Source organism: Anoplopoma fimbria, chromosome 13, assembly GCF_027596085.1.
Source record: "Anoplopoma fimbria isolate UVic2021 breed Golden Eagle Sablefish chromosome 13, Afim_UVic_2022, whole genome shotgun sequence".
NCBI classification, from domain to species: domain Eukaryota; kingdom Metazoa; phylum Chordata; class Actinopteri; order Perciformes; family Anoplopomatidae; genus Anoplopoma; species Anoplopoma fimbria.
The window spans coordinates 17151822-17177552 of NC_072461.1; the positions used below are offsets into that span (position 1 = coordinate 17151822).

The window sequence follows — 25731 nt, forward strand, 5'->3', positions numbered from 1 at the left end:
TGAAGGGGACTCGTAGCCTGTGAAGTTTGTAAAGGACAGGGTTAATAAGGTGATGCATCCAAACTATCAGGAGGATCCTAGCAGAACTGCTCTGAGAATAGTGAAGTTGCTGAGGGCTCCTTGCAGTGTTCTCAAAAATAAGTGCATTGTAGCAGCAATTAATTTTTTTTTCTTCCTTATAATTCTGCAGTGTAAACTACAAAATACTTTTTCACTGCAGATATTTTAAAATGTCAAAGCAGGAATAGCACAGGCGTATTTATTAACAATGGCTGCATACAATTTAGTTATACTTGTTCCAGTACTTTGCTATTGTGCATGCCAGCCCACTCATTAGTGTCATTAGTTATTATATAGTGTCAGTACTTCTGCTTTAACAAGTCAAGATGTTTAACATGAAGAATGTCTAATAATGCCTCCTACTTGAATTTTAATAAGAGTTACTGTTTAAAATGTAGGTGACCTCTGTTGTATTGCCACAGGATAGTGGCCCCATCTATCCAGTGGGTAAGAGGAAGTGCTCTAAGCTAGCAAAGAACTGAGTGAGATGTGTGTCAGTGTGAGCCGCAGAGGGAATGTGAGAACATGACAGGAAGATGAGTGAAAAGTACCATGCAACACAACGCAACATCCCCTCCAAGGAGAAAGACATGATAGTGGCTCATCAGGTGTAATGTCTTTTTTTACCCTGCACTCACACAACTAACCCGACTATTCAGAATCCATAAAGAATTTCACTTTCCAGCACAAGATACCTGAGAAGAAACATCTAATTACACGACCGAGCAATGATTGAAGGGTGTAGTAATGGACTGAATGGTGACGCTGTGAAACACCTTGTTACAAACTGTTTCCTGGATGCCATCAGTCACATTGCGGCCGGGAAATGGTACAGCAACAGGTAGTTGACTGTGCAGTCAATGGACTCCAACCTCTCTGTATGCTTTAACACACAAAGTCTGAGAGTCCAAAGGGAAAGGACGAGGACAGGTATGGTAGCAAAAGACAAGGGGATCATTCCGCCCAAAAAATGTTTGCAGAGTCGATATTGAACACCGTTGTTGAGGTTACTATTTATCTTATGCCGGCCAAGTTGGCACGCACATCTGGCGCCGGGTACTTAGTGCAATTATTTATGATTTCCTCCAAGATTTAAAAGCTCTTTGCCCGGCCTTGTAATGCAGTAACTGATTGCACTGCTAATGTAATTAAGGGGAGATTATGATGTCCACGTGGCACACCAGATGGTGGCATTCACAGCGATGGGGGAAGGCACAACTGGCACACCACTGCACAAGGGCAGTGAGGCGCAGTCAGTCGGAGCAGTCCAGACTCCCCACCAGACGGAGGAAAGTATATGTGTGTATGCATGCGTATGTGCGTGGTGTGCATGCGCAGATGCATGTGAGTGTAAGGGTGTGTGTTTGATGATAAGTTGAGTAATAAAGTGTAGGCTGGTAAGAGATGAGTGTATGTAGAATACTACCAAAAACATTACTTCTGCTAGACTGACCGTCTGTAGGTGCACCATATTGGCTGATGCTCTCAAAAATGCACCATAAAGGTCAAATAAAGACTGTTTGATCTTGGAAAGTTTTATTCTACTTATATAATCTATGTTTTATATACAAATGTCAAGACTTACAAACTGAATCTGACAGTTCCTACATTTTCAACGTGTGCAATTCAGTGCTTAAGCCAAGAAAACAGATGGCATAAATGGTAAATTAAATCACATTTGGCAAAGCCATCATGTTTCAGGAGATTTTTTTTTTAGCCAAGGCAACAATGAGAATGGACCAAACTGACCTTTAATTAGAAAAAAAGAGCATGATATTATAGAGCCTTGCAAGGCTGTATCCTATGGGGGCACTAAGGGAAGGCTTCTTAAAGCTCGTTATTATAAGCTATTCAGGAGACACAGGGATTTTTTTTATGTGTAGACAGAAAGGGGAGGAGGAGGAGGGGGTTGAGGGTCATATATGAAATGAGCCCTGCAGATTTCTACACAGCCCATAATGGGTTCGTGCGGGTGACGGGGACATTGGGGCGCAGTAGATTTCCCAAGTTGAGATAGGGATATTATTACTCTCGGGGTGGCAACACAGAAATCTCCATCTTCAGTCCCCAGACTAGTGTCAGCAAATTACAAAACACAGTGAATGACCTTTACACACAAAAAGAAAAACCTTTGCTGTTTTTTTTTTTTTTTTTTTATTTTATCATTTGGTGCAAAGTTGTTCACTGAGGTATAATTTCGGTCCAGGGGCTCTTCTGTCATCCGCTGATTACCGCTCACAACTTTAACATCGTTAAGACTCACCAAAATGTGTGTATGATGTTTTGTACATGATAGGATGATCCAGTGTTTATGGGGTCGACTTTAACGGAGATGTGCCATAAAGCATATTTGAAAAAACGCGTGAACAAAGAAATCACAGTTTTAATGAACCTTTTCAAAATGCCAGCTGTAATGCCATGCATCTACACTGGCTGCTCCCCCACAGAAATCTGCCACAGCCATCATTTATCTTACCCCACAATCCTCAGCATGCGATGTGCCGCACATTAAAACACTGTAATAGCTGATGGCTTTCACAGTTAGCATGTGTTGCAGATATCTCCAGACTCTCGTCAAGTGTTTCATCACCTATTCCATAATTAGACCATTACTTTAGCAGGTGTACCTCTTCTCAGCCGGAGCATGTGTTGGTTTTTTTCCTTTTTTTTCCCACTGACACCTGAAATTTTATCTTATCAACTTCAGCACTGCCTCAATTTCTACATGAAATGAGCATTCCTGTTTCAGTAGGTTGTCAACACCTTGATCGGGAAGCATGTGTTTGTGGGATTGTGTGTGTGTGTGTGTGTGTGTGAGTTGGTGGTGGTGATCATGGGGGGTGTTACATCTCACAAATTAAGTCTATTGTAGAAAGAAATTCTCTTTCACCATGTCAATTTCTGTGCTACAATTATAATCATATATAGACTAACAATTCTCATATCTCATCTTGAGTTTGTGCTAAAATAAGCTATGGCAATCAACGGTAGATTTAAGATACAGACTTAAGAGTGGTGTTAGTCTTTTCTTATCAAGAAAGTATTTGCTAATATGTCCAACTATTCAATTTAAGTTACTAAGGAGGGGAAGAAAGTGCAAGGAGGTTTGGCAAAAGATAATCATAAACATAAAAATGTTGTTTATGAATTGCATTTAAATATAGCCAACTGTAGGGGTGAGACATCTATAATCAGAATATGAAATAGATTAGATACAAAAACTGAAAAAGAAGGCAGTGCCATGTTTGCCTGTTGAGAATTCCTAAATTAAATTTAGAAACTAACACTAACACAAAATTTTGCCTCTTTAATTAACGTTAGCCGTAAGTGTGGAGGTGTTGAATGTCGCTGGTCATATGAGTTGGCAATTTCCCTCTGAACGTCTCCTCTCTAATTAATAGAAGCATTATAAAAATGGAAAAAATGGAAAACTGATCACACCATGTGCCCATAAATACATTTCACAGTGTGTGGCCCCAATGAAGACACCATACTGGCATATGGCACCATGTCACCAAACAGAGCAACAAGTCTTTGATTTGAATAAATTAGGATAATTGTTGCACAATGAAATAATTTATTTGATTGGTATGATGGGGGTAGAAATAATAAAACTTGCTGATGTGAAAGCATCTGTCGCCCCTCTGTGTTTTGGCCAGTCTACAAAGAGGCTTTCAAATGTTGTACTCTGGGAGATGTACATCCTATGTGCAATGTATTAGCTTATAGCTAAGCTAATACATTGCTCTTTATCTTACTTTTATCTGATTACAGTAATGACATGTGATGATTAGAGAGACAACCAACTGTCAGAAGGCTTGACCTGCAGATACATCCACGTAATGATAGTCATTTAGTGAAGCACAACCTTAATTTAGTTACCAAAGGCAAATTGGATCTCAAAAGTTATTGCAAAGAAATACACCCACGAGTCAATGTGGCACTGTTGGCCCAGGTCTTTATTCTCTTTGTACAGACAATTCAGTCTTACAATGTAAATTGGCACATTTAGCATTCTGATGGTGTTTTCATATGATGTTATTTGTGAAACGAATATCAGGAATCCAGTGCTTCTGTGCTGCACTCATTGACTGAGCAGTTTGTTGTGATTTTTAACAACAACTCATCTGAGCTATAAGCATAAATAAAGATAATTAAAGCAACGACTTTGAGTACGTTTTACTGCAGGCTGGTCCCTCAGTTATAATAAATTAAAACTCTCTAAAACACTCAACTAACATACAATAGACTAGGGGGAAGTGAGGGGGGCTCCAGCTTAAAATGTGTCAACTGAAATAACTAAAAAGAGTAAAAATGTCTATGACTTTCTTTTTTATTTGTTTAATTAGGTATATTGTTTTTCCAGATAATCTACATACACGTGTTTTTGGTTAATTATTTGTTTTCAGCGGTATCCGGAAGTATTTGACTTCCGGCAGGTTCGAGCTGGTGAAAGTCCGAAGTCGAAGAGGTGACGTCACTCAGGAAGAGACGGCCGACGTTTTAACAGGTAAACAAACGAGTTCCACTCCCGAACGGCCCAGACAGGTTCAGGTGAGCTACCAGAAATTACTATTCACATATGCACTAAAACGCACGTTTAAAAAAAAAAAAAAAAGCAAAATACAAAATAACCTTACGTTACCACCTTGAGATAGCGTCTGCAAAATCACGACCAACGATTGCTGCGTATTTCTGAATAATCTAAGCATAACAATGACATTTAAACCTGAGTTCAGGATCTGTATACCTGCAGACCACAGTGGTTACTGTTAGCAATGAATCAGATGCTAAACAGCACATTATTATAGGCTTATTAGTAACTATATGTGGCCCCTCCTAGTGTGCATGTTCTTATCTGATTTAAATTGCTACTGAGACATAGACAAATAAAAGTTATATAATAGTAATCACAGCAAACGTACAATTATATTGATATCAATACTTGTCTTAAATAGCTATAGTAAACTTGTGCGTATTTTGACAATGTGAAGATCCAACACTCACAAATCACAATTTAACTTTCACCAACTTAGTCCATCTCTTCAACACTGAGGGGACGTGCTGCTGCTGCTGCTCACCATTAGACCCCTTCAACATTATGCAAAATATTCTCAGTAACATATTTTGAAATAGTTAATTAACTTTACAATCAGTGATACTAAACGAACCTCACAGTTCCTATCATAGCAAAGGCCACAAATTACATAATGTTCTTTAAAGTAGGCATTTATGTCTGTTTACTATAGTCCTCATAAACCCAGTATTGAATGTTACAGACACGTGTAGGAGCACACAGTTTTACTTTGGAGCAGGAAATAACTTTGGATGGATTTTCTAAGCCTTGATGTTGTGCTGGAAAACAAAGCTCATTTTGAACAAATTAATGTTACAAAGAGATCCTTCATTCTATTAGCTAATTTGCTATCCTGTTTCATTTGAATAAGTACGGCTATCTAACATTTGTTAAAGAGACAGCTGTTTCTGGAGTAAATCCCCTAATTGGATCAGCTTAATTGCAATAGATTTCGTAAACATCAAGATTGAATGCAGCAACTTTGTCAGTTAGTACAAGAATGCTTTAAAGTTAATCTAATAAAATTGCGTAAGGGAACCATTGCAAAGCCACTTACCCCGTAAAAAGGCTTGCATACCCATTAGGGAAAAATTCCCTTGGACAGGAATAGATAGCAATTGATTGGGACTTCCTTGAAAATATGTGATCACCCCCCCTAATTTGTGATTTGGTGAAGTCATTGGGTGGTGTCCAAATGCTGTTTTTGCCATTGGTCTCACTTGTCATTTTGTCTTGGATTAGGGAGGCAGTTCTTCTTCTAGATCCTAATAAGCCTCATCAAGAAGTCAATAATGTGGTTATTTTAGCCAAGAAAAACCTTGTCCATTCTCCAATTAATGACCCTGACCCTTGGTTTCACTATCTGCAATTTGCATATTTATTCAAAGTTTCAACATTTAAATGGTCCCTTTTTTTAACTGGATCGTTTGTATCATTGTATCATTAACAAAATGATATCAATATTTATATGCATTGAATTTCATGAGGTATCTATAGTTCCTTCTTGAGGAAAAAATTGTAGAGAATTGTACTAAAATTTCTCTGGTGAAATGCCAAAAATGTGATGAGGCTCTTCTGTTTTTAACACAGCTTTGACATGAATGAAGTGAGTGACCAGCTGCCAGCAGACCCCATCTCTGCAGTTGGAGTAATCACTGCACTCAACAAGGCCCCTGATGGCTACTATGTTGTGAGTATTCATTTGAATCTTAAAACACATAGTTTTATGAAATAAGCCTGTAAAGTTGTTTGCATCTCCTTTACTGTAAAAGCCACAGATGAAATCTATTATTATAAAATTATTATTATTATAAATGTTTTGCCAAACTGTCACCGATCAAAAGTCTGCTCTGAAATATTTCTTTTTTGTTTTGCTCACGGCTGTTGGTTGAACATGTAATTGTTGTAACTGCCTGTATAGCATAACTTACAGCCAGGATATTGGCAGCCTTCCAATCTGTTTTTTTTTAGAGCCGTTACATGACTTATTTATTAAGTTTACTTTGATGATTAGGAAGATTCCCTTCCTGACATTGTTGCTGGCTGCCACCAGTATAACAGACACACCAGAGGCAAAGATTTAATGATGTTTGGTTGATGCCCACCAGAGTCATTTAAATTAAGCCCATGTTTTCCCTAAACCCAAGTACCACAACAACTTTAACAATGATAGGAATGTTTAAGGACGTAGTGTAGGATTGGTTGGTTTATATGAACCCTTCTTGGTTGTGAAAGAGTTGGAGAGGTTTAAAAAGAGAATATAGTGAGTAAGTTAAACAAAGCACAAAACAAGCTCAAGGGCAAGTCTTTCTTCCTCTCTCTTGCTTCCTATTCAGACTTCTTCTTCTTGCTTTCACCCTACACCCCCAAACCCTACTTCTTCCCCCTGTTTTTTTTATCTCTTCCTGCTCCACCCTACACACCCAGCTTGTTCTAATCTCTGGCAGATGATGGTGGGTTGGCATCAGAACGAAGCCACTGGCAGGGAAACTGCGTTCACACCACACGCTAGTGACAAACACAGAGAAGCCCCATCAGACTTCCTCCTCTGCTGCTCCGGTGCGCCAATACATTTCAGCTGATGTGCAAATACTGTGCATATCCTGTAGGGCTTAAAGCCAGTCACTGACACTGGTTTAGCGCTGCATTAGAAACTCAGTGCACTGTAAATACTTTTATCCTCCAAGCAGTACAGCAGCGGTTCAACATTTGGAAATAGTTTGGACTTTATATAATGTATTGTATACAAGATGTTACAAGTTACTGCAATCAATTGCAAATATTGAGACGTTGTCTTTGTGTTACCTTGTTTCACTGGATACTTTGGGCTAAATAAGTCTTTTGGATCATGGTGCTATATTTCAGTCTGTGTTCATTTTCTTTTGTAAAATAAAACACATCCTTCAAGGTTATGGGATAACAATCATATATGAATAAAAAGTAAAGTACAAGTTAGTCTCTATAATAAAACTCAAGGCCTTTCAGACTCTTAAGGAATATTTCAAAGGCATTCGTCCCATCTTCAAGAACATCTTTTGAACTTTGCTATGTGGTCTTTTATCTGCAAACTTGAAGTACAAACAAAAATATCATCACTTGGCATCTGTTTTTTTTTTTTTTTTTTTACCCATTCACACTAGACTTCTTTAAGAAATCCTCCTTAATACTGACTGCTTACCATACTTACCATACTTTTTACACAGCAGATCAAAGGGCTGATTAACTCTTTTGCTCTCTGATACGATGCGCTCACATCTCTGAACTTGAGCAGGTTGTTCCAACACACGAGAGCACAGGCCCAGATCAAACACTGTTCCATTGGGATCAGGAGCTTTGCTGAAGCACCAGCAGCCACCCAACATCAAACGCCACGAGTAGCTCACACTCGCACTCTGTGCATGGGTTGCAAAGGGGGAAATGGTGTATTTCGGATTCACCTGAGTATTTAACATGTTTCGCTCATAAACTCATCACCGTGAAGTTTGTTTGAAGAAACCTAGTACTATGATTAGCGAGGATGCCTAAGTCCAAAAATAGTTCCAGAAGGCCCCGAGCTTAGCTGAACAGTGGAAGCAGAGGGAAACAGCGAGTGTAGCTCTGGTTAAAACTCAAAACGCTCCTCCCAGCACCTCTGAGGCTAGCTAACTAACTAAAATGTTGGATCTTGTTAGTTGAATTTGTACTAGGGTACCACAAGTTACCGCTGTAGACGATAAGGTGATATGTAAAAATAAATAAATATATTGATATCATATTAATGATGCACAGATGATAATATTGTGTAATTAAACCATCACCTCTTAAATCATTTTATATATACAGTTATGGTTACAGACTCTCTCTCTCCACACTCTGGTTTTGAGTTTTGTTCATTTGCAAAAAAGAGAGAGAACCACAATAAACAAAGTTTAAGATGAATTTGATAGCATTATTATTGTTTATTTCAAAATTATTATTATTATTATATTATTATATTCCTTTATTGATCCCCATGGGGGAAATTCGGGTGTTGCAGCAGCTCAACTACATAGAAACAGTCTATAGACAAATGTCTATAGATATCATGATAATGTTGTTATCACAAATTATTTGCGCCTCAACAATCATGTAGTTAAAATCTGATATTGTGAAAGGCCTAATTTGCACACAAACAGGAATGTAAACATGTCTTGTTGTCATTGTGTGGTCGTTTTTATTTATTTTTAGGATTAATAAAAATAGATACAATGTGTTAATCAGTGAGCTTTAGAGTTGCTGGTTGCTGTATTATTTAACTTTGGAGATCTGTTTCCCCCCACTTCCAGTCTTTAGCTGAGCTAAGCTAATCACCCCACAGATCTAACATTAGCTCCATACTTACTGCACAGACTTGAGAGTTGTATCAGTCAAAGCACATTCCCCAAAATGTCAAACTGTTACTGAAAGTCAAATCACTTTTCAAAGTAACTGCTGCTGTAGATCTTTTACCATATAAACAGTTTATCTATTTCTAGTTGAGAGAAAAGATCCAAAACATTTTTCTCTTTTCAGTTTTTGTATTGTTCTCTGAAAGGGCTGGTTTGGTTTACCTGTACCTCTGATGTGTCTTTTCCACCTGGTTTCACTCCCAAGAGGTTTTTGATTGTACGCCTGTTATTTCTTTTTATTCACAACCGGGCCTCTCAGTGCTTTATAGTAGCTTGCTGGTGGTGTCTGTCTCCAGAGATGCTTCATAGGAGTATTCAGCACCCCCCGAAAGACTTGTTTCATAGGTGGGCTTTCAGATCACTGTAAGCTTTAGATTTGAGGAAGTGGCAGTTGAATCTGTCATTGCATTTTAAATCAAATGACACAACCATATTTCAATATCAGAGCCATGATGTTTCTCATCAGACATGTGGAATTCTTCTCATTGAAGTACGTAATGATGGAGCCATGCAGTGCCAGACTTGAAAGTATCAGAGAGGAGCCATCGCAACTTTACACGCCTTTTTCTGCCGTGGGCTCAGCAAGTGGCGTTTCGCATTCAAGCTGCGTCGCATCCTCGCTGCCGGCAGCTGTGGCAGGGTGATGCCTGAGGTGCCTCCGAGGAGGACCGTGCCCTCGTTACTCCTCAACTTGACTTTGGGTTTCACAAAGCGAGCCCTTTGTTTACGCTGACAGGATGCGCTGGCTACTGACCTGGAAAAAGTGGCCAAGACGGGTTGTCTTGTAAGGAAGAGGGAGGCTGGTGATGTATAGGCTCCTTCTGGGACCTTTCATGGTGCTGCTGCTGGAGACGCCCGGCAATCCCTCTCTCCCCTCATCTCCTGCTCTTTCTCTTTCTCTCATCCCGCTATCTATCTCTGTTCCCCACTCTAGTCTCCGCTCTCATCCCAGCTAGTCACTGGTGGTGTTTCATGAATCTCCCCCATGCCATGTTTTCCCCCACCCAGTCACCGAGGTCATTCATCATTATTGTCAGGGGGTAATGTGTGTGGGTGGGTGCAGAGATCTATGACTTCTTCATTTGAATGAACCTCATTAGATTGACTCTTCTTTGTAAAGGATCTCTTTAGAAAATAACTCTGGCAGTTCTTTAGGTGATTCTCACATGATAGCCAATGGAACATGACGCTTCAGCCAAGCATATTTACTGGAACGATGGAAGAGTCTCCGTGATGCAGTCTGTTTTGCTATATCAGTCTGCCCTGCATACCTACATTTACATAGCAATGTGATGTTGGACCTTGAGTTTGACTTGTGCACCACAATGCTGTCAATATGGTGCAATCTATTTTTTCTTTCACTTACCCCACTGATCATTTACAGCTTTGAAATGAGCATATTGTACAAGGACGAGCTGCTTGGGCCTTTTGGATTTTTACTTATTTAGGCATTCACTTGGAATAGCTTTAAATCCTCATTTTTTTTTTGTCTTGTTTAATCATAGAGATAATCCACACAGGGAGTAGAGCTTAAACTATTTAAGGTGCATGTGAACTTTACCTGTGTGTTGCTCAAGGGATACCACGGTAGAAAAGAAACATTCCATATTTACCACAAATATAATCCCTGCTCTCTCACCAAAGCACATTCAAGTTTGGTTTCCTTGTTAGAGCAGATCCTTGTCAGGGCATCTTTAATCAGCCTGGTCCCAAGGGATGATATTTTTAGCCACCTTTTTTGGAGGCTAAGACTCCTTTACCCACGCAGAGCACTAATGAGATGGAGCGCTAGTGTAGGCAAGCATTAATTAAGGCTAGTATGCAAGGGAAGAGGCAAAAGCAACACGCTCATGGCATACATACATTAACTTATCCCACCTCCTGCATGTTTTTTTCTCTCCTTGTTTTTTTTTCCTCTCTCTTTTTTTCACGTAGGTTGCACAAACAACAGATGGCTCTGACGCCGACCTGTGGAAGGACGGCTTATTCAAATCCAAGGTCACACGCTACCTCTGTTTCACCAGAAAAACTGTAAGTGTGAATATAAACTTCTCCCTTTCCCGATGCATTCTGCACCAACACCTCGTCTGCACCACCTTTTTGTTTGCCAGCAGTTATTAGCCCTGTTTCCTGCTGCCAGAATATCTTAATGCACTTTGATCAGTGAAAGACCCATTTAAAAAGCGTTGGCAGTGTAGTTTTGAACTTTTACATATAATGGATTTGCATGCATATTCCAGATGAATAATACCTCGGTGAGATATTTATCGTGTTGTACATCCTCCTGAGGATATTATTTAATATTTATTCATGAAATAACAATGAGCTGTGTTTTAACTATTCCAATTTATTCAATCAACAGCGTCCCTGTAGAGAATGTGGTTTGCAATCAGTGATTCTTGAAAGCTGATGCAGATACAATTGTTAATATAAAATTATTATTTTTTTATGTGAGAAATACTCCACAAAAAAAGCATTTTCAGTGGAATTGTGCTATTATTAGATCTCCTTAATTGAGCAGCATTGACTCTTCAGTGGCTGAAATGATCTTTTAATGTTTCTCATAATGCTGTTGAGTCGTTCTTGGTCTCATCTCCTGCCTGCAGCTGATGTGTTGATGCACGGCTGTCAGCTGCTCCGTGGCCATAAGTACACCTACCTGTCCAACCTCAGTTTATACAGCATACTATTAGCTGGCCATGGTTTGCAGGTAGATAATGCAGACATTGAAAACAAAACCAGCATTTTTGCTATCATTTTGTATCAGCTCAATCTTAGGACTTAATCCATTTTTTTGTGTCCTCTATAAGCCAGACACCTTGGCAGCGACTACCTTGTGCCTAAACTCAATCTGGTCCTCCGTTTAGTATACAGCATACAAATAGCCCTCATCTAGCTCCTGTATTTTATCTTAAAATGTGTGTCCACACTGTTTTAAAGACTTTGACACAAATAAAACATGACAGAGCCATCAACAAAGGCTATTTTGTCTGCCACTCAAAGGAGCTCCCACTGTAATTGTCTATGACAAAAACAGATTCTGTAAAATTAGCCCCTGAATTATGTGGGGGGAAGTAAATAGTTTGTGATTTATCATACTCTAGGTTGGAGGTAGCAAGCCCCTTTTGTCAGGCCCTGATGGAAGAAAACTCTCCAGAAAAAGGGGAAAACACACAAAAAAAGATTCCATGCATAGTAATAACATTCATCCAAAATCCTCCTTAAGTCAGTATAAAAACTATGAATAAAAAATGTCTCTAATGGTAATGACTGTCGGGCAACAGTAGCAGTGAAATCCAGCCTTTTCGGACGCATCAAGTCACGCCTGGCTCGCCCCACTCTCTACTGCCGCTGTGTATTATTGCAATTTATTATGGCAAAAAATGAAAATGTAATGGGAGGCAGGGAAGAGTCATGCTTGAAAATGTCAACTACACAGCCCCTGATTGTTTTTAACCAGTCCCATTCTGTTGATTAGACTGCCTGCTCTGTCTCCCATCATCCCACAGCTTCTCGCCAAAAGGTTGAGAATGATTACAAGTTCACAGATGCATTCTCTCTTTACAAAAAAAAAAGCTATTAGAGAGTAATTACTTCAGCTATTTTGTCAACCCCTTCTCTTTAGAGACTTCCCGAGCTTTTAGTAAATCATTGACTCTATTATCCCTACATTTTCTCTCCTGAGCCCTGCAAAAGATGACTAACCTTTTCTTTTTCTTGCTCTCTGTCCTTTTAGAAAGTTGAATTTGCATACATGACTTTAAATTTCCTGCCTGCACTCTTATCTGCTAGGGGGCTGACATTGTTGTGGACATGAAGCTGATTGACATTAAGGACGCATTGCCAGAGGGCTTCACACCTGTGGAAGAAACATTGGACACAAGTAAGTAAACAGTCAATAGCGACCACTCGTCCCTCCCACCCTCTTGTTGGTTTTTTTCACTCTCTCCAACCAGCTTATGCAGAGGTCCTAGGGGGCAGCTTTGCTTGAGATAGTGAATGTTTTATGGGTGCAGGTTAGCTTAATTTATGGCAGACTGTGGGAATAAAATAAACATTTTGCCCAGGAGGTACAAGAGAAGGGAATCATGAGTCATTGTTTATCTCAGCTGGAGCTGTGCTTTTCTTTATGAGCGGCTTATTTATTTATGTATTTATTTGGGGAGAGGACGAGTGGATGGGGGTTATCTAATATTAATGAAATGCATTCCCCAATGCTTTAGTGCTTTTTGAGTGCTATGTATTTCCCCCTCACTATCCATGCCTTGGAAATGTAATAATATTTTGGTGTGGGGAGTGAGGACAGCTTGTTTATTATTTTTATTATCATTGCATTTACACTGCACTTTCCAGTGTTGCAGGGGAAATAAATGAGCGGGGCACAGATGCAATATAGAGAAGCATGGCAATGATTTTTATTTTTTGCCAGAATGAAGAAAAGAGATTACGTTTTGTTTGGCTATGGTGTAATTTAATGTTTTATTACTTTATGTGAATCCATGTTTAATGTATACATGTGACATTATGTATGAGTGTCTGAATATCCAGTTAAAATCCCTGTTGTGCACTAAAGCTGATGGAGGATTCTCTTGTTTCTGTCATTTTGCCCACTAAAATGATAAAAATTATAATAACACATGTGGATTTTGTGGCTTGCCAATGTCCAGTTATTTCCCTTTGAGCACAGCGAGTTATTCAGAAGCTGATATTAGCTCATCTCTGATTCTGAGACGGGTAATGACTGAATAGCAAAGCACCAGATAGATTAAGATATATATATATATATATATAGATATATTTATACATTGGTATTATTTTTTTCCGAGAGGTTCAAAATGTCTATAGATGTTTTTCTAAGATTAAAACTCAGATGACAGAAACAGATACCACCAACTGTCTAACACCCTCATGTGCACCTGACCCATCAGAGGAACCTGCCATAAGGAAGAGGAGGCTCTGCGTGAAAATCATCCCTTGTGCGGCTGCTGTGACAGCTATATATGACATCCAGATTATTGCGAAGTCCAAGTACCGTCTTGTGAACTACACCTGTGTCGGGTGAGCTGCTTGGCACTTGAAAAAATGCATTAATGATGTTTTGTATCTTCCATCAATCACAACATTTTCAACATTTATTAATTTGCATGAAGGATTAGAAGCTGTTTAAAACTAAGGGAATCACTCTTTGTATGTCTCCTCTTCATCTTTACACAGTGAGATAAACAGCATGGGGATATGGTACCGAATGGGAGATGTTTCTCAGCATCAGTCATTCCAGGAAACGTCCAGTACAGATAACTGTGACGCTCCAGCCAACACTGCAAGGTAACATCACGCCACTTTATTCAGCAGTGCCTCTTGAAGTTTAACTGTCCTCCTTGCTTCCTTTTTTTATTTCACGCTCGGTGTACTGTTGAGCTGTTGTTACACTTGGTACCACACGTACGGCAATGAACACCCAAGCAATTGATCACTCTCGGGCAATCTGCAGTAAAGGTTGCGGCCGGACAACACGGTAGCGAGGGTAAACCGGAGAGACAGGCTAACTAGACAGGATCCCCTAAACAAGAACATGAGTTCAATGAGGGCTAAACTCCTGCTATTTGTGGGTTGCCCCGCGAGGCAGGGGCAGGTCGCTCCTCTGACTGCGGTGACAGGAGTGTTGTACTGTGCAGACAAAGAGGAGGAGATATAGCCCCGAGAGCGAGCGACAGCTGCAGAGGAAGGGAGGAGAGCTTCTAGATCTCTACCACGCCGGAGTGTTCGTGTCCCTTCCTCTGCTCATGCTGCTCAGGCTTCCTCCGCCTCAGGACTCGGGAGTGAATGGGAGCAACCCTTTGTACTGTGTCCAGATCAAACAGCTCAATTATTTATGGCAATGAAGAACTGGGGATTTCCACAGCAAATTGTAAATAAACAAGCGAGACTCCTTCGGTGTGGCGCCGCTGTGGAGAAAGGGAAAGCTTGGCACGGGCGCCGATCGGTTTGCCAGCTTGAAGTGCTTTGCGTTGCCATCCTGTGCTGGGCTGAGTAAAAGCCACTTAAAGCCACAACAGGCCAGAGCACTGGATGCCAGCAGGCGTATTCAGAACTGAGCTTCTGTTCACACGGCCACTCAGTGGGATGAGATCGACTTAAAAACGACCATGGATGACCATGAATTCAAAACCCCAGTTTAAACTGGGCAAAGTTATGTGAATTGTCCATATTTTGGAAATTGATGGTCAATAATCTTTGATGTGTTGAAGCAATGGTGAGCGCTCAGGCCCATGTGTACGCCTTAGTGCCTCTTACCGGTAATCCTCCGTTCTTTTGAAGCCCACTTTCAAGTTGGTGAGGCTCAGAGGTTGGAATAAATTGCACCTCGAAGCGATTCACACCCCCTCCTGATGCCTGCTGAGATCACAGGCTGCTGTTTTTGTATTAACATTAAAATTCATTTCACAGTCAGAGAGTCTTCTTTTGAGAGTATTTCCATCCATAATGCACTGACACATAAGGACGGGACTGTGGGCAATTTAGACAGCGGCAGTTCTTTGACTATTTATCTGGCATCCCCTCTGTAGTTACATGCACTTTAGACAACCATACATACAGCTATAAATATTTCTGTAGTTTCTTTAAAGTCACAGATTAGATAGTTTGACACAGTGATTTATAAACAGCTCTTCAGCCCTTCCTGATAGCTTAAGTAAGTACATTGCTACAGTGCAACTGTCTGTGTAGTATCACCCCACTATACTTTATTCATATTCAGTAAGAGAAAATTCAGTCCTCCATGCCTCCTTCAGGCTATCTATAACAACTTTATGGCCTTTGGAGAATAGCACCTCTTAAATTTAAATGCTCTTTACAGTCAGTGGGAAAGATGTTTTAAATACAGTCAATAATGTGTAAATTTTTAATGACCCTTATAATTTTGAAAGCTGCAGTGATCCCTCTCAAATGTTAAGTTGCCTCAGGCAGCGGGAGCTTGTTAGAGTTGTGTACAATCGTACACTGCAAATCATGGTTTTTTTTCAGCAGCGCAGAGCTGCAGTACACAGTAACTGCAGGGTGTTGCATCATTATGGGATGCACGGAGTGATTGCATCAAGGGTAAGGTGTTGTATTTGAATTGTTTTTGTGGCTTTTGTGTGACCTGAAAAAAAGGTTCTGCAGCTCTTAAACAGATTTAAAAAACTTTTGTTTGTTGAATTCGTTTCCTAGAAGCCTGCCAAAGAGCCTTAGATAAAGAATCTTAGAGTTAATTTAGAAAAATTTAAAATATATTTTCTCTTTCCGTATCCGGGCTGTTGGGAGATGTTGCCCACCTATAGACTAAAGGTGGGATTGCTGTACATACGAGGCTGTTCAATTCTTAATGGTGAGTTAGAGCACTCAGGTCTAGAGCAACTACTGTCACTACTGCTAGCTACAGTAGCACTGAAGCCCATTGTCTCATATTGGGCAAATGTTGATTTTAGAAAAAATCTTACATGAGATTGAAAAAAATTTAAAATAGTGAAAAACGCCCACGATAACTTTTATTTACAATCATACAAGGCAAATAAAGTTAGAGGATCCTCACAGATTTGAGAAGCTAAAACCAGCAAATGTTTGGCATATTTGCTTTAAAAATAAATAATTATTTAAACATCAAAATGTACTTTTATTTTCTTTCAATCGACTAATTGATTAGCAGCTTTAAAAAGAAATAATCATTTTAAATTGGCTAATCCATCCGTCCATTGTCTGCAGTTTTTCTTGGTCATATTAATTGAATTAATTCTATCCTGGAGGAATTATGGTCATATACTCATGGGAAGTACTGGAAATAAATGTATATATATATTATATAGATATAATAATATAGAATTCCAGGCCGTATCATCACCACTGGTTTGCCATCATACAGTTAATGCTTTGGCCGGTATCATTGAAAACCATGAAAAGGGTATTAAACTGAATTGTGGTATTAAAAAAGTCTCAAGAAGTCTTCAACTTAGCTGACCCTTCAGAAACCCTGCGAGAAGGAAACTCGGGAATTAATGAAGGACTGATTATTTCCACAGCTACAGCAAGTTTTATCAGTTCAAGGATAAACACTTAACCTAAAATACTTATTTGTTATTGGCTCAGGCTGTCGCACCATATTGAGCCACTAAAGCTGTTGGGTTGCAGGCCCTTTAAGCAGTCTGCTGCATTTGAACCTTGTGTGTTTAACGTCTCTTTATCAAGTTTGTCTAAAGCGCCTCAACCAGCGACCGTGTTCCGTTTTGATTCATAGCTGCAGCTTGATGTCAACCACTTTGGCTTGTTCTCTGTCAAGACCGACCGTATCAGCCGCTCCCTGACTTTATAATGTGGAAAACCTGAGCCATCCGGTCAGCCTTTTAATGTGTCCAGTAAAGTATCCCCCTCCTTCCTTCTTCTGGCCAACGCTGCCATTTGTCCTCCTGATAAAACTGTCATTGCTGAGGCTGATATCTGACCTCTACAGTGACTGCTAGCATAAATTAGCCTTGTCCTAATATTGCAATTTCTTTCACTTCACTCAGAATCAAGGTTTTTGACATTTCTCTTAGAATGGTAGGCTATTGTACACACAGACACTTTTTAAATCAAACTGTAATGCGATAAAAATGTCAAGGCAGAGGATCTTTTTTTTTCCCTCTTTCATTGCACACTGTAGGTAGCTTTTTCTTTAACACGCAAAGTAGAGAGTCATCAGTGTCAGAATGGGCATGCATATCAATATGTTTTTGATAGCACTGTCTTTTACCTGTGACACTCCACACATTGCTGCTGCTCTGCAGGAGTATTGTATCGGCTTTCATTGCTCGCTGGTTAACCAAGACTTCCCACTGCACACGACTCTTGAGGAGAAAGACACACCGTGACTGTCAGTGTGTCGCCTGACAGATCTCCCATCTGAAGTGTAGGAGAACAATCATTCCCAGCTCAATCTTACTCATTACTTTCTTGTGTTGGGAAAAAGTTGCAAAAAGTAGCGCAGATCAAGCAGAGGGAAGCGGAGTGGTGTCAGGAATGATCGAATGATCAGCTGAGATCTGATGAGCTCAGACTGTTCAGCGATTTGCCACCAAATTCAGAGAGATCCTCTTTTCAACACCTGACACCGAGCTTAAAGGAGGATAATGATGGGTGAGAAAGTAGCTCCCACAAAGCAGCACTGTCGGCACATAGAGGAAGGTGTGGAGATGTTGTCACGGGGAAGGCTGGATGTGTGTCAAAACAAGAGCTTCTAGCTCTCTGTATCGCAGCTCTGGCTCTTCAGTGATATTGCTCTCATCCTCATCTTACCTCTCCACTGACTACCGCTTGTCTGTCCCCACTGTCTCTCCCACTTTCTCTTCAAGACAACTCTCTTCCTTATTCCACGTGGAACAACTTAAAGGACACCATACAAAAAAAATCAGTTGAACTGTAATTCATGTTGTCGAGTAATCCTTGGTGTCGTGGTTTGCTTTGCCTCACTAATGTGATTTTAACTCTGCAGACTTCATGGGAACATAAGACTCTTGATCTGCGTTTTAATTGCGTAAATCTTTCAGGCCGTGTTCCCAGTTTTACTATAATTTGATGAGGAACAACACTATAATTGAATATTCAAATTAGGAATATGTGTCAATATGGCTCTCCTTGCCTGAAATGAGGATTAATTGTTGTCAAAACTCCAGTGGCCGACATAATACGAGCCCCAACACTGCTGTTGATTAGCAAATGCCTTTGCCATGTTTTTGTTTTAAGAATTAGTTGTCTAATTGATTTGCCATATGTTCCCCTCTCCAATGCACCTAAAATTGTATTTAGAAATCACCAATTTGGATTGAGACGGTTTTGTGTTTCAAACAGATGGGAAAAGCGACCCTGGAGGTTACCTGTATACAAGCATTTCATGAGCGGCACATTTCCCTGGTTTCACGCCGAGTCTTCAGGGTTTTAAGTACCACTTTAACCATCTCAGATACACAGACAAATAGACAGACTTAATACTTTCTCTGTTCTCTTTGTTTATTCTGAGTACTAATTCAACAACACAAACACAGACGCCCTAAAAGGACGGTTAAACCCTCCCTCCCCCCCTCACCGATGTCCATGGGATGTCTCTTTGCTTTGAAAGATGTGTACCTTTCTTCCTCAGCAGTGGAATCAACCTTTTGAAAGGTAAAAGAAGTCTGCGTCGAATATGGCAATCGTTCCCACAAGATTGATGCCAACCTTTTAAAAATTCACCATTGGCCTGGATTTAACATGGCCAAATGCTGATGTAAATGAGGAGAAGAAAAGTCGACCCTTTCATTGCAAATAAATCTGAGATGCAGGCTTCAGCTCATAAATACCACAGCCTGTCAGAAGTCTTGTTTTATTGCTCTTGATGGAAATTATTGCATTTATTTATCTCATCCGCAGAGATAAGGCTTTGAAAGCCACAACTCATGCTCAGCTCTCACGTAATATGCAGATCTGCCTTTAGTCTTAAATTTCAAGGATTTTGATTTTACACCCCGGATAATAATTATTATGTTTTTCCATAAACAGGCCAAATACAGAACATGATGCACAGAACACACTTCATTATTTGCAACTTCACACCTGCTCGCTCCCAAAATCTGTTGTCTTTGCATAAATTATCACTGCCTTATTCTTCTGATCTACCTTGTTCTTTGTCTTTAACAACAAACTCATAGCCGGCGTGTCCTCCAATCCAAGCGATTCCCTTTTTTAATGATATAGCCACTACTTTGCATTATCATTATAAGATCATTTGTTTTATAATGCAATCCCGGGGCTCATTTTACCTTCAGAGCATGTCATGTTATGCAGCTCTCTCGAAGCTGTGAGTTATTTTTTCCCCCCCTGCTTGCTGTGGATTTATCGATCCGTAGGGGTGAGTCACAGGGTGTAATTCATGATAGCTTGATTGATGAGGATTTCAATCTTATATGGTTTGTTAACTTCAACTGCCCACAAAGTGCATTCTGTGCTGTTTTCTGTAATACAAGGCCATGAAATGGTAAAAAAAACAAGACTTCCCTTGAATAATGGAATCTTTCAGTTCCTCCAGAATTTACAAGATCCTGTCCCAATCCCATGGTAAAGGTCTGTTCAAGCCTCTGGGCAGCTGAAGCACGGTTTAACTTTTACCATATTTCTCCCCTTAGATTCATCCTAGTATTTCAGTGCTCGGTTTTGTTTTTAGATAAAAACGCCCTTGTGTAAGGAGGGAGTTTCTATGCCTCCATGCTAAATAAATTCTCTTTTATTATTATTATTATTTTAATGTGCGAGCAACGTGTCTTGGAACGTAATTTCCCCCGTAAAATACAATGTTTACATGCATTTTGTATATTTTTACCATGGTGATCAATAAAATAGTGTTGATCAGCTGATAGAATATTGTTGCTTTCTTTTATGCCAGCAGGAGGACCACGAGCAGGCCGGAATATGAGCCCCAGAGCAGTGGAATCTACACCATGACAGGTAAATGATCTCACATTTTAAATGTATGCAATTCAGTTACATTTATGACTTCACTTTAGACAATTAAAGGGATTTAAAAGTTTGCCCATGATGCATTAGTTTTTAAAACTGCTTACTTTTATCATTTCACTGGAAGAAAAAGCTCCAAGTATTTGGAGTTGAGGTGTAACACTTGTACTTATGCTCTCTGTGTACACTGAACGTCGCTCCGAGTGTACATAAAGGCGTCTCCTCTGGTACTTGATCTACAAACGCTCTGTGTCTAGATCTCCTCAGAGATGGATACTGTACAGAGCTTTGCTTATCCGAGCGAACGTGACTTCCCAGAGGAGCTCGGCATTACACTCAAGAGAACATTTAACAGCTGTCAAAGATGATCCGTCACATGCCATACTTACATATGTGTACCGTGCATTGCACTGGACGAATTCCCTTCTCTTTGTCAGGGAGGGAAACTCAACTATAGTACAATGCTCCGGGACTAAAACAGAAGAGAGGCTAATTCGTTAGGAAGCAGAGCTTAGCTATGACAGCCTCAGAGCCACGGAGTCAGAGCCGGCTGAGGCGCTCTAGCCTTAAAAAGCGTGTGATCCACAAGAGGTGAACGAGGCAGGCAGGTTTTTATCCAGCTGGAGAGAGACACCATGTGGTGAGGATTCCTCCTGCTGCTCATGCAGAGGCACACCCAGGCTATGGCCATGGTACACGCTGCCTTTTAAATACAAGCCAAGGTATTAAACAATTGCTAAAGTGCACATGATGGAACTACATAAGGAAATGTTTAAATATAAAACTAATTAGAATTTTATTTTCTCAAAATCCTTATTTATTTTATTTTTATGCTGACATAAAAAAAGCATGTAATTGACAAAAAAAAAAAAACGAATACATAATTTATTTGCTATGGCTGTGATATAATAAGTTAGTCGAGACGTGTGTGGCCCTGAAGGAGCAGACATTAACACACAGATGAGTGGTTTGTGGCATTGGGTGTGCGATTCCTCCACTGGGACGGGGTTTGAGTGACAGTGAAGAACATGCACATACTGTACAGTACGTTGCCAGCAGTCATCCTTTATCTCCAGAAAACTGTCCTTTGCAGCTGTGCAGACTCTCTTTTTCCTCTACCTTCATGTGTCCCTGCATGATTTTAAAGAAGGGAGGATAATGGAGTTAGCCTGAGATGGTTCTTGGCTTTATTTCTTGAGACTGTGTACTCGTCGGGCTTTACAGCATCACACTGTGAATGTGAGAGAGCGCAACTCGCCTTCATTAACAATGTGATAGCCTGCGGACCAAGTGTGAGGTCGTAGCCGACAGCCTATTTGTGTTAATTGTTAGCGGTGGTAGCTCTGGCGTGTGTGTGTGTGTGCGTGCGTGCGTGCCTGTGTGTGTGTGTGTGTGTTGCCGCGTGGGTGTCTGCTTGTGCGTGTGTGTGTGGGCTGACAGCTGGCCAGGTTCGAGTTGGTCTAAAACCATGTGCGCTCTGTCAGGGTTGTACAGGCGCCTTCTTTAGGATTGATGAATTGCCTGCTTTCTTGATTAAACCCTCCGTCACTTCCCAACAAAACAAAAACCCCAACAGAAAAAAAAAAAAAGTGAGTGGAGGGGAGGAGAGGTAACATGTCTGGGAAATCTGTCATCCGCAGTCACATCATGTACAGATGTGATGTGCAGGCGCTTTGACATTTATTACCAGAATATTAAAAACTAATTCATATTTATTTTGAAGCCTTTTTTTTTTTTAACTTGACAGTTGAAGCTCATTTGAAAAGTTATCAAGTTTTCATAGCGGCGCCAACCTTTTGCTTTCCTTCACCACGTTGCTTTGATCCACGCCAAGTCTCTTTGCCAATTAGGTCTGTTATTCATGCATTGACAGAAAAGCGGTATAGTTTAAAGGTAATTAAAGGTGCATTCACGAACTGTGTCTAAAAAGCATATGTTTGATAATAAATTAATGTGATGGTGTTGAAAGGCTGAAGCCCTAAAATAAACCTATATGACGTGTTGCTTTGCAGTCTCCCATCATTAACTCCAGAACAACATATAGCATACAAACATCAACCTGATCAGAAGGTAAACCTTATAAAAAGCAATACATTTACATATCTATTGCATTAATCAAAAATAAATCCTGACATTGGCCCTGATCTAACGTAATATGGAGAGCAATTATTTCCCTATCCATTAGAGAAACTTCAATTAACAGACACTAGACAGTTCATCCTTCAGAGGAAGAGGAGGAGGAGGAGGAGGAGGAGGAGGGGGAAAAAATAGGAGGCTCAAAATTAACTTGGGTTTGCAAAATATCTTGGCAGGATGACAGTGATTTTTGATTTTCAGGAAACAATATTGGAATTCTTATTAAACTATGTGCATCTGCTTTTAATTTGCTGCAAATAATTGGAAAATGCAATGGAGCTTTCCAATTAAAGCTCCACTTTATGCTGTTTAATAATACCCTCATAATATTATAGCTTATGAAATGACAGGTGAGTTGGTGTATGAATAAAACATAAAGCCCTGTAATAAGAGACAGAAAAAAAAAAAACGGGACAGTTGTTGGGGGGCTTTTAAATGCTCGACATAATTTGCATATATTAATCTCCTCTTTTCAGCCTTATCAAGTATTCCACTGTATTTGAAGTTAAAATAGTCGTGACAGGCAGGGGTACGCTTCGTTTTTCCAAGGATTTATTACTTGTATAATTCTGGATCTTTAATAAGCCAATATGACTGATCCTCTGAGTTCTGTGGAATTTTGTTAATTGTTCCAGATGGTGCTCACTGATTATGCAAAATTACTTTATTTCTCTTCTTTTTCCCCCAGCTACACCATTTCTTGATTGACTAACATGGAGAAAAAAGATTATTTTTGGCGCCGCACTTTCATTAAGAGGGTTCTCATCAGGTTTCAAACAAAAGTTCCATCTTATCTCCCTGTGTAGTTCTAGGCGAGTCTGTGCAGAGGGAGGCGATCAGCCGGCTCTTATCTCAGACCGTGATGGATCTCAACTGCTTCTCTACCGCTGGGGTTATATTTTAGAATAACACAATTCTTTAGGCTGAGGGATTAAAAAACACGACCTCTGGATAGTGACACAAAAGTTATTATAGTGTACGCCGTTCTCTTCTTTCCCTTTTTCTCCTCTCTTTCTATCCCAGAGATTGATGAAATTACTAAGCAGCGAGGTTGGTCCTCCACTTGCAGCTCAGGCTCCATCCACAACTCACTAACATTCTGTTTTGCATCAGCTAAACCGAGCTGAATGAATCATTTATGGAAGTGTTATGGGGGAGTATCGGCAGATTTACTGCCGAGCTTTTACTTTAGATGGAATGGGATTTCTATGAAACCGATCTTGATGTCTGAAGTAATGCCAAGGCTTACATCAAGACATGAAAGGAACGCTCTTAAAACCCTCGTTTTGCTTCTTAATTCCCCTGGTCAGCAAAAAGGCGAAACAGAGAGGGAGAGGGTGCGGGGGGGTTCAGCAGGAGAATAGTATTTACACCTAATGTAGACTCACACACACGTCCTCAAACTGTTTACTACCCTCAGCAACTAATGATATGAAGGACTGACAAATTTCTTTTAAAAATAAATGTATTCATTATTACTAAATATTAATAATAATAATAATAATAATAATAATAATAAATATTCGATCATTGAATAAGTTAAATTGGAAACTTTTTTTGTTATTCCGGAATTTGTGCGTGTCTTTTTAAGAATACAACATTTTAAAAGTTGTCTTAATTAAATTGGTCTCTGGTTTTAAGAATTTCTGATCTCAAAACGTTTTAAAAAAGCACTATAGCCTAAATTTTGAGGAAATTATATTCAAACTACAAACAGAGCCAAACACAATATATTTTTATACAATTTTTTTTTTTCCTGTTTGTCTTCTCAATCAAAAAAGCAGTTTGGGATTTTAACAAGTTGAACACTTTTTTAAGAATATCATGTCGGCATTTATTTAATTAAAATATCTGATTGGACTATCCAGGTTATTTTGGAAACGTAATCGATCCCAGTGTGATGGTGCCATTAAGTATTTGGGGATCAATCCTGAAGGAATCGTAATGGAATTTTTCACCAGAGCCTTGAAGCCCTCAGGATTTCTGGACCTTTATTGCAGTCAAATAAGAGACTTTAAATGGCCTGTGCATTTGCAGGCCAGACTGGACTCTGGAGTCTCATCCCTCATTGCTTTCTATCCATCCCTGAGATAGTAGCAGTGCTCCATTAGTTTCAGTGTCCAGACGTGGACAGCCTCAATGGATGGGCCTGTCACGGCTCCCTCGTTTGCCCCATGTACAGCAGGGTTTGTTATCACACATCTAATTAGAACTTGATAAAAAATATTTCACAAAAATCCAGTCATTAAATATAGTTTAAGGAGATTTATGGTCAAATATGCCTTAAAGATCTTTTAATGGCTCTGCTGACTTGTTAAGTTTGTAATTAATGATCTTCTAATACATACTGTGGTGTGATTTAGAAAGCACAATGAGATTCTGGGAATGAAGTCGTTTTGGAAAAGGGCATCTGGGGCTCCCAGAAGCTCTATTAAATAGTTCTGCTCACACTGGTTTGCTTAGAGCCATGAAGTCCGCTGTGAAAAAGTTCACACACATCAGCATCTTCACATATAGATGGAGCCATTTCTATTTTGGGTTGCGAGGAATAGTGCATGACTATGAAACCGTTCCTTTGTCATTTCATAATAGACAATTAGTTTGTACGAGAAGGTCTTAAGCTCCTCTGTGATGGTACTTTCATTTTTTTTTTTTTAAAGTGCACAGTTTTATTTGAGTAATGGAAAATGTCTTTCATCAGAGTCCACTAATCTACACACAGTAAAACTAATAAGCAAATGCATATGTATCAAACTGTAAATGCATTATACTAATAACCGCCGCCTGTTTCGTCTGGAGAGTAATGGTGTCCTTATTAGCATAATTAATGACAAATGGCAGCGCAGCATTGGTGGATTGGTTGTAGGGGATGATAAATTGGTGGATGCCCAGGTTAGTGGCTGCCAAGGAGGCCTCTTTGGCTGTCATCCCTCCTGCTTCCACTCTGGCACAGTTCATTACTCACCGTGTGAGATGCCACTTTACATTGCCTGGTACTGTGAGCATGGAGAACTTAATAATGCCACCAGAACCACACAGGGCCTGCTGCTTTACCCA

At 39.9% G+C, this 25731-nt stretch overlaps 1 protein-coding gene across 4 annotated transcripts in view; it reads left to right on the forward strand.

The window, feature by feature from the left end:
* The first annotated feature begins 4524 nt into the window (after window positions 1–4524).
* mvb12bb (multivesicular body subunit 12Bb) overlaps window positions 4525–25731 on the forward strand; it is a 32151-nt gene continuing 10944 nt past the window's right edge. Inside the window, exons 1-7 of one of the 4 annotated variants that reach the window (XM_054611123.1) lie at window positions 4525–4614; window positions 6227–6326; window positions 10978–11073; window positions 12835–12925; window positions 13971–14100; window positions 14257–14367; window positions 20468–20529. In XM_054611123.1, coding sequence (XP_054467098.1) covers window positions 6234–6326; window positions 10978–11073; window positions 12835–12925; window positions 13971–14100; window positions 14257–14367; window positions 20468–20529 — 583 coding nt within the window. In that variant the 5' untranslated portion in view covers window positions 4525–4614; window positions 6227–6233. The remainder of the gene's footprint in view (window positions 4615–6226; window positions 6327–10977; window positions 11074–12834; window positions 12926–13970; window positions 14101–14256; window positions 14368–20467; window positions 20530–25731) is intronic. The other 3 variants (XM_054611124.1, XM_054611122.1, XM_054611125.1) reach the window with 3 other exon arrangements.